The sequence below is a fragment of the Rhinoderma darwinii genome, chromosome 4 (assembly GCF_050947455.1).
Source record: "Rhinoderma darwinii isolate aRhiDar2 chromosome 4, aRhiDar2.hap1, whole genome shotgun sequence".
NCBI classification, from domain to species: domain Eukaryota; kingdom Metazoa; phylum Chordata; class Amphibia; order Anura; family Rhinodermatidae; genus Rhinoderma; species Rhinoderma darwinii.
This window is the reverse complement of record NC_134690.1, coordinates 37,743,219-37,761,848: the sequence shown is the minus strand read 5'-3', so window position 1 is coordinate 37,761,848 and position 18,630 is coordinate 37,743,219. Positions and strand designations below refer to the sequence as shown.

Genomic DNA, 18,630 nt, shown 5'->3' with positions numbered 1-18,630 from the left:
TTAATGACATTATCTACATTTGCAAATTTAATGAACTCCTGCTCCTTTCACTTTTGTGAGGGATAAGACAAGTGCCAACCCCTCTAGGTACCACTAGATGGCGTCCAGATCTATCATCATTTTTTTTACCCCCAGCAAACTGATATTGGGGGAGGGGCACACAGCCTGCTTTAGGGTAATTCATATTTTACGCTATTATTGTAGGTGTGAATTACATGCTTAGTGTGTTACTTGCTAACCTAAAGATGAAGAAAAACACTTTCCATATAAAAATATATTTCCTGCTATGAGGAACAGCCCTTCAAACGCATCATTCACTCTCCCCCCGAGTTTCTCTGACAAAATAACAGAAATACACAGACATATGTCTCAGGCCGTGAAACATGGCCGACACTTCTACAATTTATGGATTCCTACCATTGCAGCCAGCAGGTGTGAATTCCGCCACATAAGTCTAAATATAAAAAGCTGGGTTGGAACATTGTTTAATACATAAAATATCCAGACAACCGGCCCTTACTGATCCTGCGGAATCTCCTTTATTTCTGTTGCTTCTATAGCCCCAACATATTCTGTAGCGCTGTACAGAAGTTGTCATCACTTACTGTCCCTTAGTGTGAGTTACAATCTAATTTCCCTATCAGTATGTTTTTGTGGGGGAGGAAACCAGCAAACCCAGGAGTACAACTTCTGCTATTCCGCCCTTGTTGCCCCATTAAAAAACTTGTCACACTGATGAATGGCCAATAAAATAAACTTCCAATTGTCTGTCCCATGGTATTACATTGGACAACATACAGTAGTGGAATCGTTGCCAGAATCACCATTTTGCAACACTGGTAATTTGTGTCTCATTCTGACTGACCCAGAGATTTACTTGGAGTTCATGTCCACTGGTTTTCTTATACTACAGAGTCAATTGCCTTGCAATTAAATTTCACCTTATTTCTTTGAATTGTAGACTTAAAACTCTACAAGGACCAATATGAATGAACATATTCTTTATACATCTGTGAATGACGTAGCTCTTTCTCCTCATTCCCAGCAGGAAGTCTCAGCAGGATATCAAACCAATCAGCACCTTTATTATGTCTAGTCAATCATCTTCATTTAACCAAAACCTCTCATTATCTGGTCATTATCTCCCAAAATAAAATAAAAACTTTGCCAATACTATTTTGTTGAGCAGTGTTGGATAACTTCCTGCAATATACAAAATATGCTCAAGGTTAGTTACATACTATTGGTTAATTTTACTTTTTTAATATCTTGTGTATAAAAAAGAGTATTAAAAATAGTAAAGACCAAAAAAGAGTGGATTGCTCATTTTTAATGAACAATTTCTCATGAGGACGGGAAGGAGGGAGGTGATGCTGCAGTCTTTGTGTGTGAGAGTTATGCTGTGAGAGAGGAGGAGGAGCAGCAAGAGAGAGGCAGCGGATTGGTCATATCACATATCACAGCTCTTTAGTTCCACTCCAGGAATAGCCTGCCCATTACAGAGGAGAGCAGTATGAAGGGAACACACATTTTTGGCCGCACTGCATCAAATACACATTCACAGCTGCTTAAGGAGTGGGTTTTTCTTTTATCTTTTTTATAATGACAGGTACCATTTAAATACAATTATAGGATAATTTGGGCATCTTAGAATACTTCTATCTTCAATATAAACCCTTAGGATAAAATGATGAATGGGCTTAAAGGGGTTAAAAATTCTGCTTATCTGTTTCCTCTTGAAAAAAAGCCACATTTCTAGTTTTTAAGTAACATTCGGTCTATGAAGCATACCGTAAAAATCAATTTACTGTGTTCTCTCACGCGTGTAATCACTCAATATACTTTTGCCTTTCACTTAAATGTTTATACTGGTAATATTTAATGTTTTAAAAGATTGACTGTAAAATCCTCGCTGTAAAGTTCTCATCTTAAGAACCGTCCACTGTAGTCTTGAGAATGGGGTCATTGCAACAATGATTATGAAAACCAATCCCGACCACGTATAACAACTTGAACATGCCACCATGCCAACACAGCTCCAAGAAACCGTCTCCTGCTGAGAACCTCATCACAGCCAACCATTACAGATAATCCAAGGAGGCCATACCAAGTACGAAGCTTCTCCAAACCAACTTGGTGCCGAACCCTCGGAACCCTTTGCCCTAGATACAACAGACGGCAACAAACACAACCATACACCCATCAAATGTTTTTTAGGAGACGTAAAACTAGAGTAGACTGGTGGGAACGAGCAGGATAGTTGTCTGGCATTCTTATCAAAAGGATGAGGAAGCAGGGACATACTTTGTATATATTGGGTTCCTTGTCAGTAACAAGAAAGCCCCCTACCTTGTTTACAAAAAACTGAACTGTAGTAACTATAGAATTACAAAGTGTTGCTGGAAGATAGATTAACTCTCTTCATCTGCTTTATCACCCATAAAATGTTCATGATGAGGTTCTCCTGCTGAGAACCTGATCACGACTAACCATTACATATAATCCAAGGAGGCCATACAAAGTACGAAGCTTCTCCAAACCAACTTGGTACCGAACCCTCTGAACTCTTCGTCCTAGATACAACAGATGGCAACAAACATAACCATACACCCATCAAAGGGTTTTAGGAGACTTAGAACTGGAGTGGACTGGTGTGGACGAGCAGGGTAGTTGTCTCTGGCATTTCTATCAAATGGATGAGGAAGCAGGTACATACTTTGAATTTTTTTGTTCCCATGGCAGAAACAAGAATATCCCTACTTTGTTGACAAAAAACTAAACTGTGTTGCCACAAGAGAGATGAACTTTCTTCATCTGCTATATCACCCATGAAATACTAATATTATCCAGGGTTGCAATAGCTAATATAAAAAAAAAAAAAATGAAGACAAATCCTCATTAGTATCTTTTTTGTATCTACTATGTAAATTTGCATTTTAGGAGGGGGGGGGTGCTCTTTAATACTTATATACATAAGTTCATACTGTCACGATCTGTGGGTATGTGGACCCACTGGGCCGTACCGCCGTAGCTGGAGAGCAGCTGGCCAAACCGAGTACCAGGTCAATGTCTATAGTTCGAGTAAGGGTACCTGTGGTAGCTCAGACAGGAGCGATGGTTAGGCTCGGATGGGACCTTGGCAGCAGACACCAGGTGTGGTGTAACACAGCAGATGTGATCAGTGACACAACACAACTCCCACTCTTTAAGGCACAGGAACTAGGTAGCACGGTATACAGGATACAGGTAGCAGGTACGGGAACACAGGAAACTGGAAAACACTAAGGGATCATTTACAAGACCAACACGGGTAAATACAACAACGCTCGGGTACTTAAGGAAGGGGCAGGGCCATTCTTATAGTCCAGGATGAGTATGGCCTAATTACAGATTTTCTTCATGTGCGCGCGCTGGCCCTATAAGGCCGAGGACGAGCTTGCGCGCCCACCCGATGGAACACCGCAGAACGAAGCGGAAGTGAGCGCTGGCGTCTCCTGAGGAGGAGATGCGACCCAGCGCTCACAGATCCATGGCTGCGGCTGTAGGGGGGAAGTAATCCCGAGGGTCCGTGGCTATGGGCGTTACACATACTGTATAATTTCACATTCGTGCACCCTCCAATAACTTGTTCATATTTTATTCCTCCGTAACTGTGTATAAAACACGTGCACCGTCTGATGTGTTGGTGAGATGTGGATATGCAGATAACTAGGATCCGTGCCACAATGTAGCGGAGCTGTGGCATATTTACACGCAATATTTATACTCCAGCTATATTTTCTCAGATAAAAAGAGGAAAAACAGTATAACATATGGCAAAACGTAGGGAGAGGAGACCTTATCTCTTTCCTCCTTCTGTCGTGTGCACCTCCTGTTATTACATCGTGAATTATTGTTCAGCTTTATTTCTTTCTTTTTTTGCAAATACCTAAAGTTACAACACGTCGATGTGTGCGAAATATATCATTTTATATATACAAATATACAGAAAACATAAATAAAGAAGAAAAAGTAACTATTTGTCACACTCAACTATCTCAGACTCAAACACAAGCAACCAGAGTATAGACCAGACTTATCATTCAATGTATTCAAGGAAAAAAGTGGCCCAGCATTAACTGTGACATGGTAAAACCTGATTGTAACACCATTAGTACCAACTATCTATCTATCTATCTATCTATCTATCTATCTCATATCTATCTATCTATCTATCTATCTATCTATCTATCTATCTCATATCTATCTATCTATCTATCTATCTATCTATCTATCTATCTATCTATCTATCTATCTATCTATCTATCTATCTATCTATCATCTATCTATCTATCTCATATCTATCTATCTATCCATCCATCCATCCATCCATCTATCTATCATCTATCTATCTATCTATCTATCTATCTATCTATCTATCTATCTATCTATCTATCTATCTATCTATCTATCTATCTATCTATCTCATATCTATCTATCTATCTCATATCTATCTATCTATCTATCTATCTATCTATCTATCTATCTATCTATCTATCTATCTATCTATCTATCTATCTATCTCATATCTATCTATCTATCTATCTCATATCTATCTATCTATCTATCTATCTATCTATCTATCTATCTCATATCTATCTATCTATCTATCTATCTATCTATCTATCTATCTATCTATCTATCTATCTCTATCTATCTATCTATCTATCTATCTATCTCATATCTATCTATCTATCTATCTATCTATCTATCTATCTATCTATCTATCTATCTATCTATCTATCTATCTATCTATCTATCTATCTATCTATCTATCTATCTATCTATCTCATATCTATCTATCTCATATCTATCTATATCCTATCTATCTATCTATCTATCTATCTATCTATCTATCTATCTATCTATCTATCTATCTGTGTTCATATCTATCGATCGATCTATCTATCTATCTATCTATCTATCTATCTATATCCTATCTATCTATCTATCTATCTATCTATCTATCTATCTATCTATCTATCTATCTATCTATCTATCTATCTATCTATCTATCTATCTATCTATCTATCTATCTATCTATCTATCTATCTATATCCTATCTATCTATCTATCTATCTATCTATCTATCTATCTATCTATCTATCTATCTATCTATCTGTCTGTCTGTCTGTCTGTCTGTCTGTCTGTCTGTCTGTCTATCTAATCTCTCATGAACCATATACTCCAGTCTCCTATGTATTTCCAAGAATGATTATTCCAGTTTAATGACAATATTCTGGAACAACTGCTTTTGTTTTTATCATTGCATAACATATGTTCGCTTAAAGAATTCATCCTCCTCCAGAATATGTGATATAAATAGACGATAGGACAGATTATTGAGACCGCACATTATTCATTGCTGTGTATTTCAATTTACGGATAACATTTTGTTTCCACTTACAGTTCATTTACCATTAGAAAGCTTTTCAATCCCCCAAAAAAATACCTATTGAATGGCACTCGAATTTTATTATACAACCTGTTCACAAGAACGGGGACCCATGAAAACCTTTCCTTTATGAATTTGCAGTATTTTTTCCATAAATAGTTATTGGTCTGCTGCCACTTTACGCAAAATTGCGCTTTTATGAGCCTCATAACTACGGTCAGACGGCAGAACTAGATACAATGTGTCATTCGCTGTGTTCCTCCAGATGTAATTCTCTGATGCTGATTGGACAAGAATTTCGGTTTTGCCGATTGATGCCATAAACACAGGACATGAGTTCTGATAAATTGTTCCTGGGGGCTTAAGCTCACGTTACGGTATTTAAAATGCATCAGAAATCCGGGCGACTAATTTCGCTATGTGTACGATACACATAAAAGAGACATCTGTGTTTTTTCCGCAGCCTTTAAAATGACTATTTAGATGCCCAGATGAACAATCATTTGAGCGATGCCGTGCGGAAGTGCCCTGTACAGCGGGTTACTAAGAGCGAAAAACAGGGAAAGGGCCGCAGTGCGAAACCAGGATTTCTGGCGATCCCTGAGGTTGTACCCCAATTGATCAGAAGATTATAGTATATCTTAGCGATATGTCATCGCCTAATGAGATGGGAATGACCATTTAAAGCGTAACTACAAAAAAGTCACAATCCCTCCTGATGTAGTCAGGGCGGGACTTAAGGGTTTACCACCTGTGCAGTCGCAATGGGCGCATCAGCCGTCCCTGCTGACGGGGTCGCATCAGGGCGCTTGTGACCATTATTATTCATTGTATAGCATTGTTATTACTTTTTGTATGGAGTTGTTATAAAATAACCCCAGAATTGTTATTTCATGGGGAATACAAGTATTTACTGAAACAGACATGTCAGGAGAGGTGACTGCTACTTGTAAACTCTATGCAGATGGGTAACTCTGTTTCAGAAAAGCAGAGCCTTGACTGTTAAAAAGATATATTAAGGGGATGTTCACACTTAGATTTTTGCCTGCACTTTCTTTGCTGCTTTTCTCGCTGCGTTTTTTTGCCGCGGCCATAAAACGCCGCAGGCAATAATCCCAGCGAAAAACGCTATCTCTGCCTCCAATTGTTTTCAATGGGAGTTCAGAGACGGAACCGCGGGAAGAAAGAGCATGTCACTTTTTTCCCCCCACAAGCGTGTTGTTTTTACGCTCGCAGGAAAAAAATGCCTCTGTCTCCCATTGAAATCAATAGGAGGCGATTTTGGGCGTTTTTTCGCACGGCATCAAAAACAGCGCCAAAAAACTCTGTGTGAACTAGCCCTAATAAAAGAATCCGCACAGACTTTAGGACCTAAAAATGACATAATGTTAAAAGGCAGAGAATAAATGTGAATGATTTTCCTTTGTCAGAATAAGTCTTTAAAGCCTATCTATCTATCTATCTATCTATCTATCTATCTATCTATCTATCTATCTATCTATCTATCTATCTATCTATCTATCTATCTATCTATCTATCTATCTCATATCTATCTAATATCTATCTATCTAATATCTATCTATCTATCTATCTATCTATCTATCTATCTATCTATCTATCTATCTATCTATCTATCTATCTATCTATCTATCTATCTATCTATCTATCTATCTATCTATCTCATATCTATCTAATATCTATCTATCTAATATCTATCTATCTATCTATCTATCTATCTATCTATCTATCTATCTATCTATCTATCTATCTATCTATCTATCTATCTATCTATCTATCTATCTATCTATCTATCTCATATCTATCTATCTATCTATCTATCTATCTATCTATCTATCTATCTATCTATCTATCTATCTATCTATCTATCTATCTATCTATCTATCTATCTATCTCATATCTATCTAACTATCTATCTATCTATCTCATATCTATCTAATATCTATCTATCTAATATCTATCTATCTATCTATCTATCTATCTATCTATCTATCTATCTATCTATCTATCTATCTATCTATCTATCTATCTATCTATCTATCTCATATCTATCTAATATCTATCTATCTAATATCTATCTATCTATCTATCTATCTATCTATCTATCTATCTATCTATCTATCTATCTATCTATCTATCTATCTATCTATCTATCTATCTCATATCTATCTATCTATCTATCTATCTATCTATCTATCTATCTATCTATCTATCTATCTATCTATCTATCTATCTATCTATCTATCATCTATCTATCAATCATCTAAAAATAGATTTCAAATAGAAATGTGGTTTATTGTTCCATGTCCAAAAAACAAGCTACGTTTCAGTCCCCACACAGGACCTTTATCAAGCTTGTAATATATATACAGTGTATATATATATATATATATATATATATATATATATATATATATATACATTTAATATTGTTTTATTATTGGAATTCGGTTTACACTCGGGCCAGAATTGTGGGTAATATTATTTGCTTCTTTTCAGTCTTTGAGGACTCGGAGGAAAGTAATATCCTTCTATTGATCTGATCCAGACACCTACGTTTTGCAGGACTGTGGGGTGACAGTATCTGTTGTCATCTGTAGATTCCCTCCCTCATGTTTTCCAGTCTGTCCCATGACAGTAGAGCTGAAATGAAATAGTATTTTCTCATGTGAACATTATGGCAGTCCGGTTAACATTCATGAATGCGGAATGAATCAGAAAATATACGGCTTCCTGTGCCCAAATATTTTACCAAATACGTTGATATTTACAGAACTGATCACAATTGTGTCAAAGGAGCAGGTGGAGCAGGCAGCAGTGTAACTGATATCGCTGTCGCTTGCTAATTATTTATTATATGTTATTTTTATAGAACTTATGTATGTTCTGTATACAGATTACATTGGTTCCTTCAGTGGCTTATCTGCTATAGGGGCAGACCCGCTGCAATGCTATTGGGCCTATAATGAGAGGGGGGCTGCCACTAAACTGCTCCCCCTGCTTCCCTTCATATTGTCATTGCGTGAAAGAATTAAATTCTGTTTTCCTGTAGCCGCCACTAGGGGGAGCTCACCGCATTTAGATTTATACACTTCCCAGTGAGTATAATGGGAGCTATATGAATCCATATCCCATAAGCTCCCCCTAGTGGTGGATACAGGCAGCCAGAATGTTATTATAGTAGTTATAGTTTATTATTCTGCTCTATATATTGTACTTTTAGGACTCAACGTACGTACTGCTGATCAAATGTGCTAAAAACTTTCTTCATGTAATAGCCACATGTGATACTCTGCAGGGATTCCTGTTAAAAGAGCTTACACAATATTTGATTAATTATTACCCTCTGCAAAATTCCCTCCTTGCATACTTGGTACATTGTGTACCTAAAATGCATTTCCCATAATGCTCCACAGCAGAGCTTTCCATATACAAATGCTGAGAGATATTGTGAAGTCCCACAGCATAACAGATAGCAGGAAACCAGTAGATTTACGAATGCAGCTTTGGATGTGACTAGAGTATAGGATGATGTAACTCAAGATCATTAAAGGTGTATTACAATTTCCAAACAAAAAAAGCTTATTCATTGTACAATTAAAATTGATCACACTTTCCAAAATTATTTTCTGAATTAATTCCACATCGCTTTCAAGATTTCTGTTTGCAGTTAATGGGAACCTGCATGATTTACCTCCAGGGTATAAAAATCTGTCCTGATCATGTGATGCACACACAGCTGCATGGTTCGTTACAGTGAAGTTATCAGAGCTCCGTCTTGTAATGAACCGACCATCTGTGTGATCATCACATGACCAAGATAGATTTTTTATCTCCTGGAAGCAAACAATAAGGCCATGTTCACACAGGGTGGATCCGCCCTGTGCACCGCAGGGTATTCCGGGCGATAAACCGCACCAAACCGTGGTGCAGTTTTTCGCCCGGAATGTCTCCTGTGGAAAACTGCAGCAAATACAGTAGCAGCAAAGTGGATGAGATAAAACAAATCTCAACCACACGCTGAGAAAAAAAAATCTCATACTTACCTGTATTCCTCCCTCCACCGCGGCCTCCTGGTATGGCGCTTCATCCCATGTGACCGCCGCTGCAGCCAATCACAGGCCATCACAGTTTGGTGCGGGTTTTTGCCTGGAATTCCCTGCGGCGCACAGCCCGGAAACACTGCGTGCTTTTACGCAGCGTATCCGCGCCCCGTGTGAACTCAGCCTAAAAGTTCTGACAGCAAGCAGAGGTTTTGAAAAACATGAAAAATAAGTATATACTGTATTATACATTCTGGTAATAACCACTTTACAATGATAACTAAATAGAGCAATTATTGTGCTAAATCCCCCACGCCGAAACACAATCCACTCAGTAATTGTATTTACTCCATCTTACCGGGCCCCTATCACAGGCTCTTTTGTCTCCCGACACAGCAAAGCGGTTAATGTTTTGGTTTACAATTCTATGATAAAAGGCAGGCGATTAGAAATTGGTTTAGGATTTATTTAATTTTTTTATGAAAACAGCCGGAGCCGCTCCAAGTCGTTCTCAACTCTTTTTTTTTTTTGCTTTTCAAAGAATGAACTTTTATTGCTAATAATTATACAGTTATACGGCAGGGGAAATAATTTTTTTTTGCTCATTATACTCAGTGGGCTTGCTGAGATTTCACATCAATTATCATACAGAACTGGCGTATAAATATCGTTTCTCATGAAGCAGATTCCAGGATTTTTGTCTTTTTTTGTAATATTTATTTATTCTTTTTTCAGCACTCTTGATAACGTAAGAATTGGAAATAAGGGAGGAAGCTGCCTGTGCGTCTACGCTCCGGGATGTCGCGGCACAGCAGGTTCGAGAGGGATTTCTGTGGAGGCTGGGAGAGATGGGAGTGGAGCCCGAGCAGCAATCATATGAACACCAGTAATGCCAACAGTATGGTCAATGGGAATGGTAACAACAGGCCGGGACTGCTGCCTCTCCCCATTGTACCATCCCGTCTTCCCACACCAACATCCACCACCTCTACAACAGTTGGCAGTGATGCCGTGACAAGCAACGCAAGCAATCCTTCTGCAGCTTCGGCATCCAAAGTAAGAACATGGTTTAATGATTTATTTATGGACAAATTGTATTGTGGTTGGGTGTTTTTGAAATTGGAATTTCTTATAAAAAAAAAAATTTTTTAAAAAAGAATTTATTATTTTTTTTACCAATTTTAAAGTGTTTCCATATTCATAAAGGTATAGGGTTATCCACTGTAACCCTAAATAGTGAGTCTCATCGAGGGTCTCTGAATGACTACCCATGAAGTAGGTGGATGAGTCCAAAATGAAAGGGAAATATTAGCAGGCCCTATATGTCCCTTAGAACCATGATGCTTTGCAGCAAGGCACATCATGAAACATCACCTAGCCTTGGTGGTCTTCCTCTGTGCCCCCTTCATTTATGTGTGGGGAGAGGGACTCCTGCTCTAAAGGCCATAAAACCAAGATTGGGGAAGTTATAGCTTGTTATTAGTAACCCAACCTTGTCACTTCATTTATAGTGGTTGTTATGTGATTGAGACGAGATGGTAGGACCACCCAAGTCCTTACTATATGGACACAGCAGGATCCATAAAAATTCCATTTTTATATAGGGTACTGTTGCTTGAAGGCTGGAGGTATCAAAGGATTTCAACTTGAGAGGACATCTGAGCAGATTGCCGTCTGGGTCTAGAATGTGCCAAAAAATTTTAAAAATTTTGGTGCAATTTGACGCAATTTTGATGTTTGTACCCTTCCGGACACTTTTAAAAAGTGTTTTGAAAGGGGGTGTGGCATAGCGGGAAATTGGTGTGGTTGGTCAGAGAGGGCGTGGCTTAAAATGTGTCAAAGTGCATCAAAATACTGGCACGATATTGTGGCGCACAATAGCCAAATCAAAAGTGGTATAAGGAAGAGAAAAGTGCCTGGAGTTACTAGATATGGGACATTAACTGTATTAGCATTATGGATTTGGCAATTTCAGGTTAATGGCTGGCCCTCTTGTGGGCATCATTTTATTTGGGTGTCGAGGACCACCAATGGTAAGGTGAAGGGTTTAGATAGCATAACATATTAATGTCGCCATATCAATTATGTGTAAGGGAGTCTTCCACCCTCAACTACTCCGATTCCTATTACTGGAAATACGCAGTCAGTCCTGCTCCATAAAACACCCTCTTAGGCCGATATATTTCAGCTCTTCCTTCCATTCTCGTCTGATGACTGTTTGAAGGAAAAGTTGGTGGAAAAATATAGTGGAATAGATCAGCGCAATATAAAAAATTCCCCTGAATAGTTTGCGTAGCACCTTTTACTAGACTCAATTGTATCTAAATGGTTGCAATCAAGCCGTCAATCATTTGGTCAAACGTTTCGGTGTTCTCCCAGAGTGATGACACATCTTAGCTCTTTCTTCGGCTTGGAGAGACGTAAATGTTATTTCCAACCTCCTGGCTCCATCTTGGTACATTACGCTTGTCAGGGCCATGATCTGATCCCGAATAAACAAGTGAGATCTAGCAATAAAGCAGTCTGGAGGAACTTGTCTGTCATTTCTTGATCAGTGCCGGAGATTCATGGAGGGATGATTATTTTATATATTGCTGTTTATGATTGGTAAATTGCACAGAATTACTGGATACACACTGTATATCACGTACTCTTCACTGAAACTACTACGAAACTCAATTTAAAGGCACATACACCCTGAGCTATTAGTCTAATAGGCCCTCCTGTCAATCCTATTCATTGACCATAACCTACAGCATCCTATTTGCTACGTGTTTCTCATCTTTGTCTTAGAAGTTATTACAAAAGACTAATTTGTTTATAACACGCCATTAATTCTTTTTCCCAGAAATCCCATCTTCTTCCTATTTTATTCACGTGACAACCCTTATTTCGATGTACATTATGTATCCTATACGATATGTTTGTCTCATAAGGTGTAAAGATGTGTCCTTCCTTACCTTTCCTCGTATCTCAACATATCCTGAGATGTGTGGTACGAGATGATCTCGCGACACTGTCTCTCATGTGATGTTTGTTCTGTATGTGTCTATGTGTGGCCACCCAGTGGTTTTGATGTGAGTTGCTGCTTTTCATATCTTTCACTAGCATGTCGTGATATTGTATTGAATTTATTTCATATTTAAGCTAAGGTATGTTATACATCTGTAGATGATCAGGGAGAAAGCTAGGCTTTCTTTCAGCAGGGGCAAAAATTCATTTTGGTGCCCCTCCCCCACAAAGTAATGCATATACACTCATGTATGCTGACGTACATATGTGGATTTATAGTTCAGGGTCCCAGTCATCAGCCTGCTGCTGTTGGGTGGCGATCCTAATGCCACGTTTGGATTTGGTGGGGCAAAGGTCTGAGGTCTAACCCCCATAGATCAGTGGGTTAAGATGTATCCTAGCGATATATTATAACATTCTTTGATGGAAATACCCAGGACTACTGATGTATTTAATCCCCATAAATAATTATTCTCATCTGATGTCCTCCTGTCAGTCTTATTCCTATGGGACAACCTTTATCTTGTTATGAGGCATCCTATTTGTTAGCTGCGCTTTATATTTATCCAGTATTTTATGCCTGATGTCATCTTGCAGTTTATTTCCCATACCATCACGGATATATCATTTTTCTCATGTCTCATAACCCCAACTGGGGTCCTCCTGTCAATCTTATCCCTTGTGACATCCTTTATTCTTGATGTGAGGCATCCTGCTTGTTATCTGCTCATTGTATACATCCAATATAGTAGATCTGATATCATCTTTCCGTTTAATTTGCCCACGCCACCACTTCCATAAACCTCGTAACCTCTCCTGATGTCCTTCTGTCACTCTTATTCCTCTAGGACTTTCTTTATCTTGATATGAGGCATCCTATTTGTAACCTGCTTTATGTGTTTATCTAGTCTTGTAGAACTGATGTCATCTTACAGTTTAGTTTGCCCTCACCATCACTGATTTATTACTTTTTATAAACCTCATAACATCTTCGGATGCCCTCCTGTCAGTCTTATTCATATGTGATCGCGCTTATCTCAATATGAAGAATATATCATTTCATTTTTCATAATGTTTTTTTCAGTCATGTAGAAGCGAGTAATTATTTTTTAAGTATTCTAAGCCTCATCTCCTTCCCTTGTCCTCTTGTCAATCTTATTTATATGTAATCATCCTGACCCCACTATAAGACCCTCAAGTATTGCCTAGAGCACATTTCATTTTATTAAGAAATGGTATGAAGACATTATGAATAGTTCTTGTCACTGCCCCCGCTCCGCTGCCATTTACTTACCGGCTCTCGGCGGATTCTAGTTACCGGCTGGCACAGTCCCTCTGCTCCAGTCCCTCTGCTCCAGCCCCTGTTGCGAGCAGCCTCCCATGTCACCAGCGCTCTCCTTCTGGCTTGGTGCCTGGGTCCTATTGCACGCGCACAGGCTCCTCCTTTCTTATAGGGCCAACTATTACATTGGCAATCACCAAGGGAGACTACTCTGGTGGTAGCGACCTGGGGTTGCCCTGCAGCGAATTCCACATCACTGTACAGGGGTTAAAGGGTAAAGACGAGGGGATCCCTTAGACTCCTCCCCATTTTAGCCAAGCCACATCCCTTGGTGGGTTTACATGCTGGCACCACCGTGACAATTCTATATAAGTAGAGAATTTGAGGTGTAACAATAGCATATTTAACAATAATCATAAACTGTTGATTATATAGTTACCGCAGTCCTTCTCCCCTGGGCCATGACTCACTGGTCCCTGCAGGTATTCTGTAGATTGCATCACATGACCTAACCACGGAGGCCAATCGCTGCAATGGTGATGTCACTGTGTAGGCCGCCATGGTCAGGAGGGAATCTATAAAGAATAATATCCGAAACTTTTTGGATTTCGTGCCCACCATTTTTAGGAACCTTTTTATCTTGTGATTTAGTTCTTTATTCTGCACCACGTCTTCTCTTTTCTGTGCTCTATTTCCACTTATTTCCAGTTTAAAGTTGTGGCATTCTCAATAAATCTGAGCTAAAAAAATAATACACAGAAAAAGCGAACAAGAAAAAAAAATTCTCCTGCAAGTGAAAGTTTATTGCAGCCATTTGTGTCGTTTCCAGGAATCCGTCGGACCCAAAAGAATATGTTATTTCTGGAACAAAACAATGTTAAGTGCTCCCGTACATTTTATAAAGCGAAATGGCTTTGCTCGCTTTTGTGGTAAAAAATATATATTCCTACTTCAGCGGCAACACAAACATTTGTTTGTCTGTGTGACCCCTCTGACGAGGCCATTCCGCGGAAACTTATGTCAGAGTATGGTCGGGTTTCATAAGAATCATTTTCCTTTATAAAGCGGAAATCCCTTCCAAATTGTCCTCTAAGATGTCATAGAAATGGAGGAAGATCACATTGAAGAAGTCTGGGACCACCGACCCCCACTGATTGCCAGAATGAAACGTTCCATTGAGATCGGACCCTTTGACACTGCTCAGATATTTCTACTACTGGGATTGTGGAGCATGGAGGAAATCTCTGAGTAGTACCAAAGGGGTATGATCCCTTTCATTCTCTAAGGTCATAGACTTCACCAATGTGATCTGCTCACGTGTACCTATGACATATCAGCAGGGGCGTAACTACAGCGTGCTGGGCCCTATGCCACACAATGAAAAGCCCTGCCCCTGAGCATAAGCCCTGCCCCCGAACATAAGCCCTGCCCCCGAACATAAGCCCTGCCCCCGAACATAAATCAGACTCTAGATAAGAAAAAAAGAGCATTTACTCTCTTTACTCCTTCTCTTGTCTTCAAGGTCTAGCACATCAGGTCCCGCTGCCACATAGGGCCCTAGCACACAACGTCTGTGCCGCGGCGCATACAAGGTCCTGCAATTAGGACCATGTAACCGCCGAAGCACAGACGTTGTGTGGCGGTGCCCGATGTGGCAAGGGGGCCTATGGGCACAAAAACAGGCACGAGGTAGGGTGGGGGAGAGTTTTCATCTCTGTCCTGAGGATGAAGATCCAGTTGGAAGTGGCACTCGCCTCGAGATCCAGCACCGGCCCCATTACCCTCAGATCAAGGTCACACCATCTGCGAACGCGGTTGTTATGCCACTGCATATCAGAAGATCATTGTGACTGCATTTCTCCTTCATTGTCAGCCCTCTAGTAGAAAGATCTCACATTTGGAGAAGAGTTCCCTGGCAGTGTTCAGGGGTGATTGAGTAATATGGGTCAAGCCAAACCAACCCCACTACTAGAGGGATCGTACAGCCGATAAGAAATCGAGTCCACAACCGTCCATGTATTATATAATTGGCAATTTATTCAAATGGCGGCATACGATACGACATTTAAAGAGGCTCTGTCTCTAGTTTAGTAATGCCCTGTCTCCTAGCTAATCTTATAGGCGCTGCCACACTGATTATACTAGTGAAAATTGTGTCCCAAAACTTTTATTATTTTAAAAGTTATGAGCTTTTTTATAAATATGCAAATGAGGCTATACTAGACAAGTGGGTGTCACCACCAGTGATTCTCCTGAGGTGGAGCCGCCTCCCAGCCGCTGTGCTATCAGCATCAAGCTGTTTCACACAGTGTGAGAGACTGAGGCTGCAGGGAAGGGGGATCACTTCAAACAGCCATATCTCCGGCTGTGGATCAGCTAGAACAGTGTTGAGATTCTAATCGTTCATATGACATCAGGATCGCAGTTCTAGCTGTGAAACAACCAGAGATATCACCAGTTGAATACACAGTGGGGAATGGAAGCTGTGTACTATATGATCACATTGTGTTGCTGGGCAGGGAAGGGGGAGAAACTGTATGATGATTGGTCATACAGAAAACATTACACCGCCCAGAATGAAAAGAAAGAGCCCCCTCCTATTTGTCAAGTATAGCTAAATTAGCATATTTAGAAAAATGCTCACAACTTTGCAAATAATAAGCGTTTTTGAAAAAAAATCATCACACTGTAGTTATCAGCATCATAGCACCTATTAGGCCCTGTTCACACAGAGTTTTTTTGCAGTCAGAAAAATCTGCCTCAGATCTTGCCCTGTCTGCACTTTCTTTCCAGCAAAACGCTTTCTCTGTCTCCCATTCATTTCAATGGGAGGTCAGAGACGGAACCGCGGGAAGAAAGAGCATGCCGCTTTTTTTTTCCCCCGCGAGAGCTTTTTCTGCTCGTGGGAAAAAAACACCTACGCTCCCATTGAAATCAATATGAGGTGATGTCGCTCGCTTTTCGGCGCGGTTTCCGCGTCATAAACCGCGCCATACAACTCCGTGTGAACTAGCCCTTATATTAGTTAGGAGATAGGGAAATAATAAACTAGTGACCGATCCTCTCCCAAATTTCAGAAGCTGGACCAACGCCTATTAGGGAATCACTGAATCGGCTTCAGTCGAACGAGGGGTAGTTTTTAATAGAAAACCCCTCTGGTGGTGACGTGTCAGACAGATTAGTGCTGATCTGACAATTATTCTGGACAGTTAGTGGGTTCCAGTTCCAATGACGAGGTGGCCCTATACTTCATCCCTCTTCACTGAAATCAATGGGATTTGGGGTAATTTTATTGGGAACATTTAGTCTCTTTGACTTTAAGGAGGTTCTTTTATACATATCAGTCAGAAGTTTGGGATTAAACAACTGGTTTTCCGACCAATCTCGAGCCCTGGTCCCAAGTTCCAGTGACGAGGAGGCCTCACATGCCTGGCTTCTCTCCAAATGAATGAAAACCTTAGAAATGTCCTAGACTTTGTTATATTAGGACGCACGGCCCGGTCTGCAGCCGGTAGTCAGCGACTGAAGTGAGCTCATATGTACTACTGCACACCAAAACCACTCACTGCTTTCCCCGAGTAAGATGAGAGTCATAGTTCCTTCTCCTGAGGTCTCCAGAACATTAGTGGTGAGCGGAGGGAGGAAACGTCTCCACACAACAGACATCTGCGGTCACCAGCGAATTACTTTAAAGCTCCTTCCGGAATTGGAATCCCAAATACATAAGATTCCTTGGCTACAGCCGTAAGGAGTTTATACAATTTTACAATGTATTACAAAAGTCTGAAAATTCAGTTTATTTGTATTTTATTGCATCTTTTTATTGTTTGTAATAACGTTTCTTATGAGCGCTTTGTAACACTATGGACATGATATCCAGTTTTATCCGGTCTTAAAAAATTATATCTACAACAATGTCAGTAATTCTTACCTGTTATTTATTTGTTTTTATGGGGCCGCAGCCAGTCTCAGTAATTTCATCTTATCTGTGTTGTCTAATATCAGAACATCTAAAATCCACTTCCGGTACTCTTCTTTCACCCATGCTTTACACTGCAGCACTGCTTTTACAGATTGGATGCTAAGCACACATACCCCACAGACTCACCAGAAAGTCACACCATCCTCTGTGAGCTGGATAGCCTGGATTCCAGGCTGATACATTTTACCTGCATTGATACATTGTAGCAAACTATCAGGACATTAGAGAGATTTGTGCTGCTGATGTATTGGCTCAAAGAGGATTGTCTAGACTGAATACAGTGAGAAGTTTTAGGTATATACAGGTTTTCTGTCTCTGGGTGATTTTTTTTTTTTTTTTACCGTTCACTGACAGCAAGCAGAAGTTTTGAAAATGTTGAGGAATTGCAGAACTTTTCGTTATATAGGGATGATGGAGGGGAAGAGAGAAGTTGAATGTATAGGAGAAGGAGTTGAGGAGCCAGGAGATAACTGAAGCAGAGCAGTCAGGGGGTAAGGAAGTAAGAGAAAAAAGAGGGACTCCGGGAAGACCATAATAATAATCATATAATCAATCCCTTAGTGGTCCTGGATGAGGGAGCCCAAGTTTTGCTCTGGGGCCCACGGTTATTTCCCATGCTCCTGGCTGAGTCTTTTAGAGCAGAATTCTACAACCTTTTTCTCTCTAGCCGTTCGGAAACGACAACTCCCAGCATCCCTGACAGTCGGCAGGAGATGCTGGGAGTTGCAGTCTCTCAATAGCTGAAGAGCCCCACGTAACAAATCACTGTTATAGTCATACATAATACGTGTCAAATGCGGCGTTTGACATGCAGCAGAGCCGTGTTGAGGGTTGTGCCCCCGGACCCCTGTCCTTCTGC

The 18,630-nt window shown here is 40.0% G+C and overlaps 1 protein-coding gene across 3 annotated transcripts in view; it reads left to right on the top strand.

Annotated features, from left to right (window-relative positions):
* Window positions 1-18,630, top strand: part of KLHL29 (kelch like family member 29) — an 850,651-nt gene that overhangs the window by 317,312 nt on the left and 514,709 nt on the right. For all 3 annotated transcript variants that reach the window (XM_075861037.1, XM_075861036.1, XM_075861038.1), the window contains exon 4: window positions 10,231-10,551. In XM_075861037.1, the coding sequence (XP_075717152.1) occupies window positions 10,294-10,551 (258 nt within the window). In that variant the 5' untranslated portion in view covers window positions 10,231-10,293. The remainder of the gene's footprint in view (window positions 1-10,230; window positions 10,552-18,630) is intronic.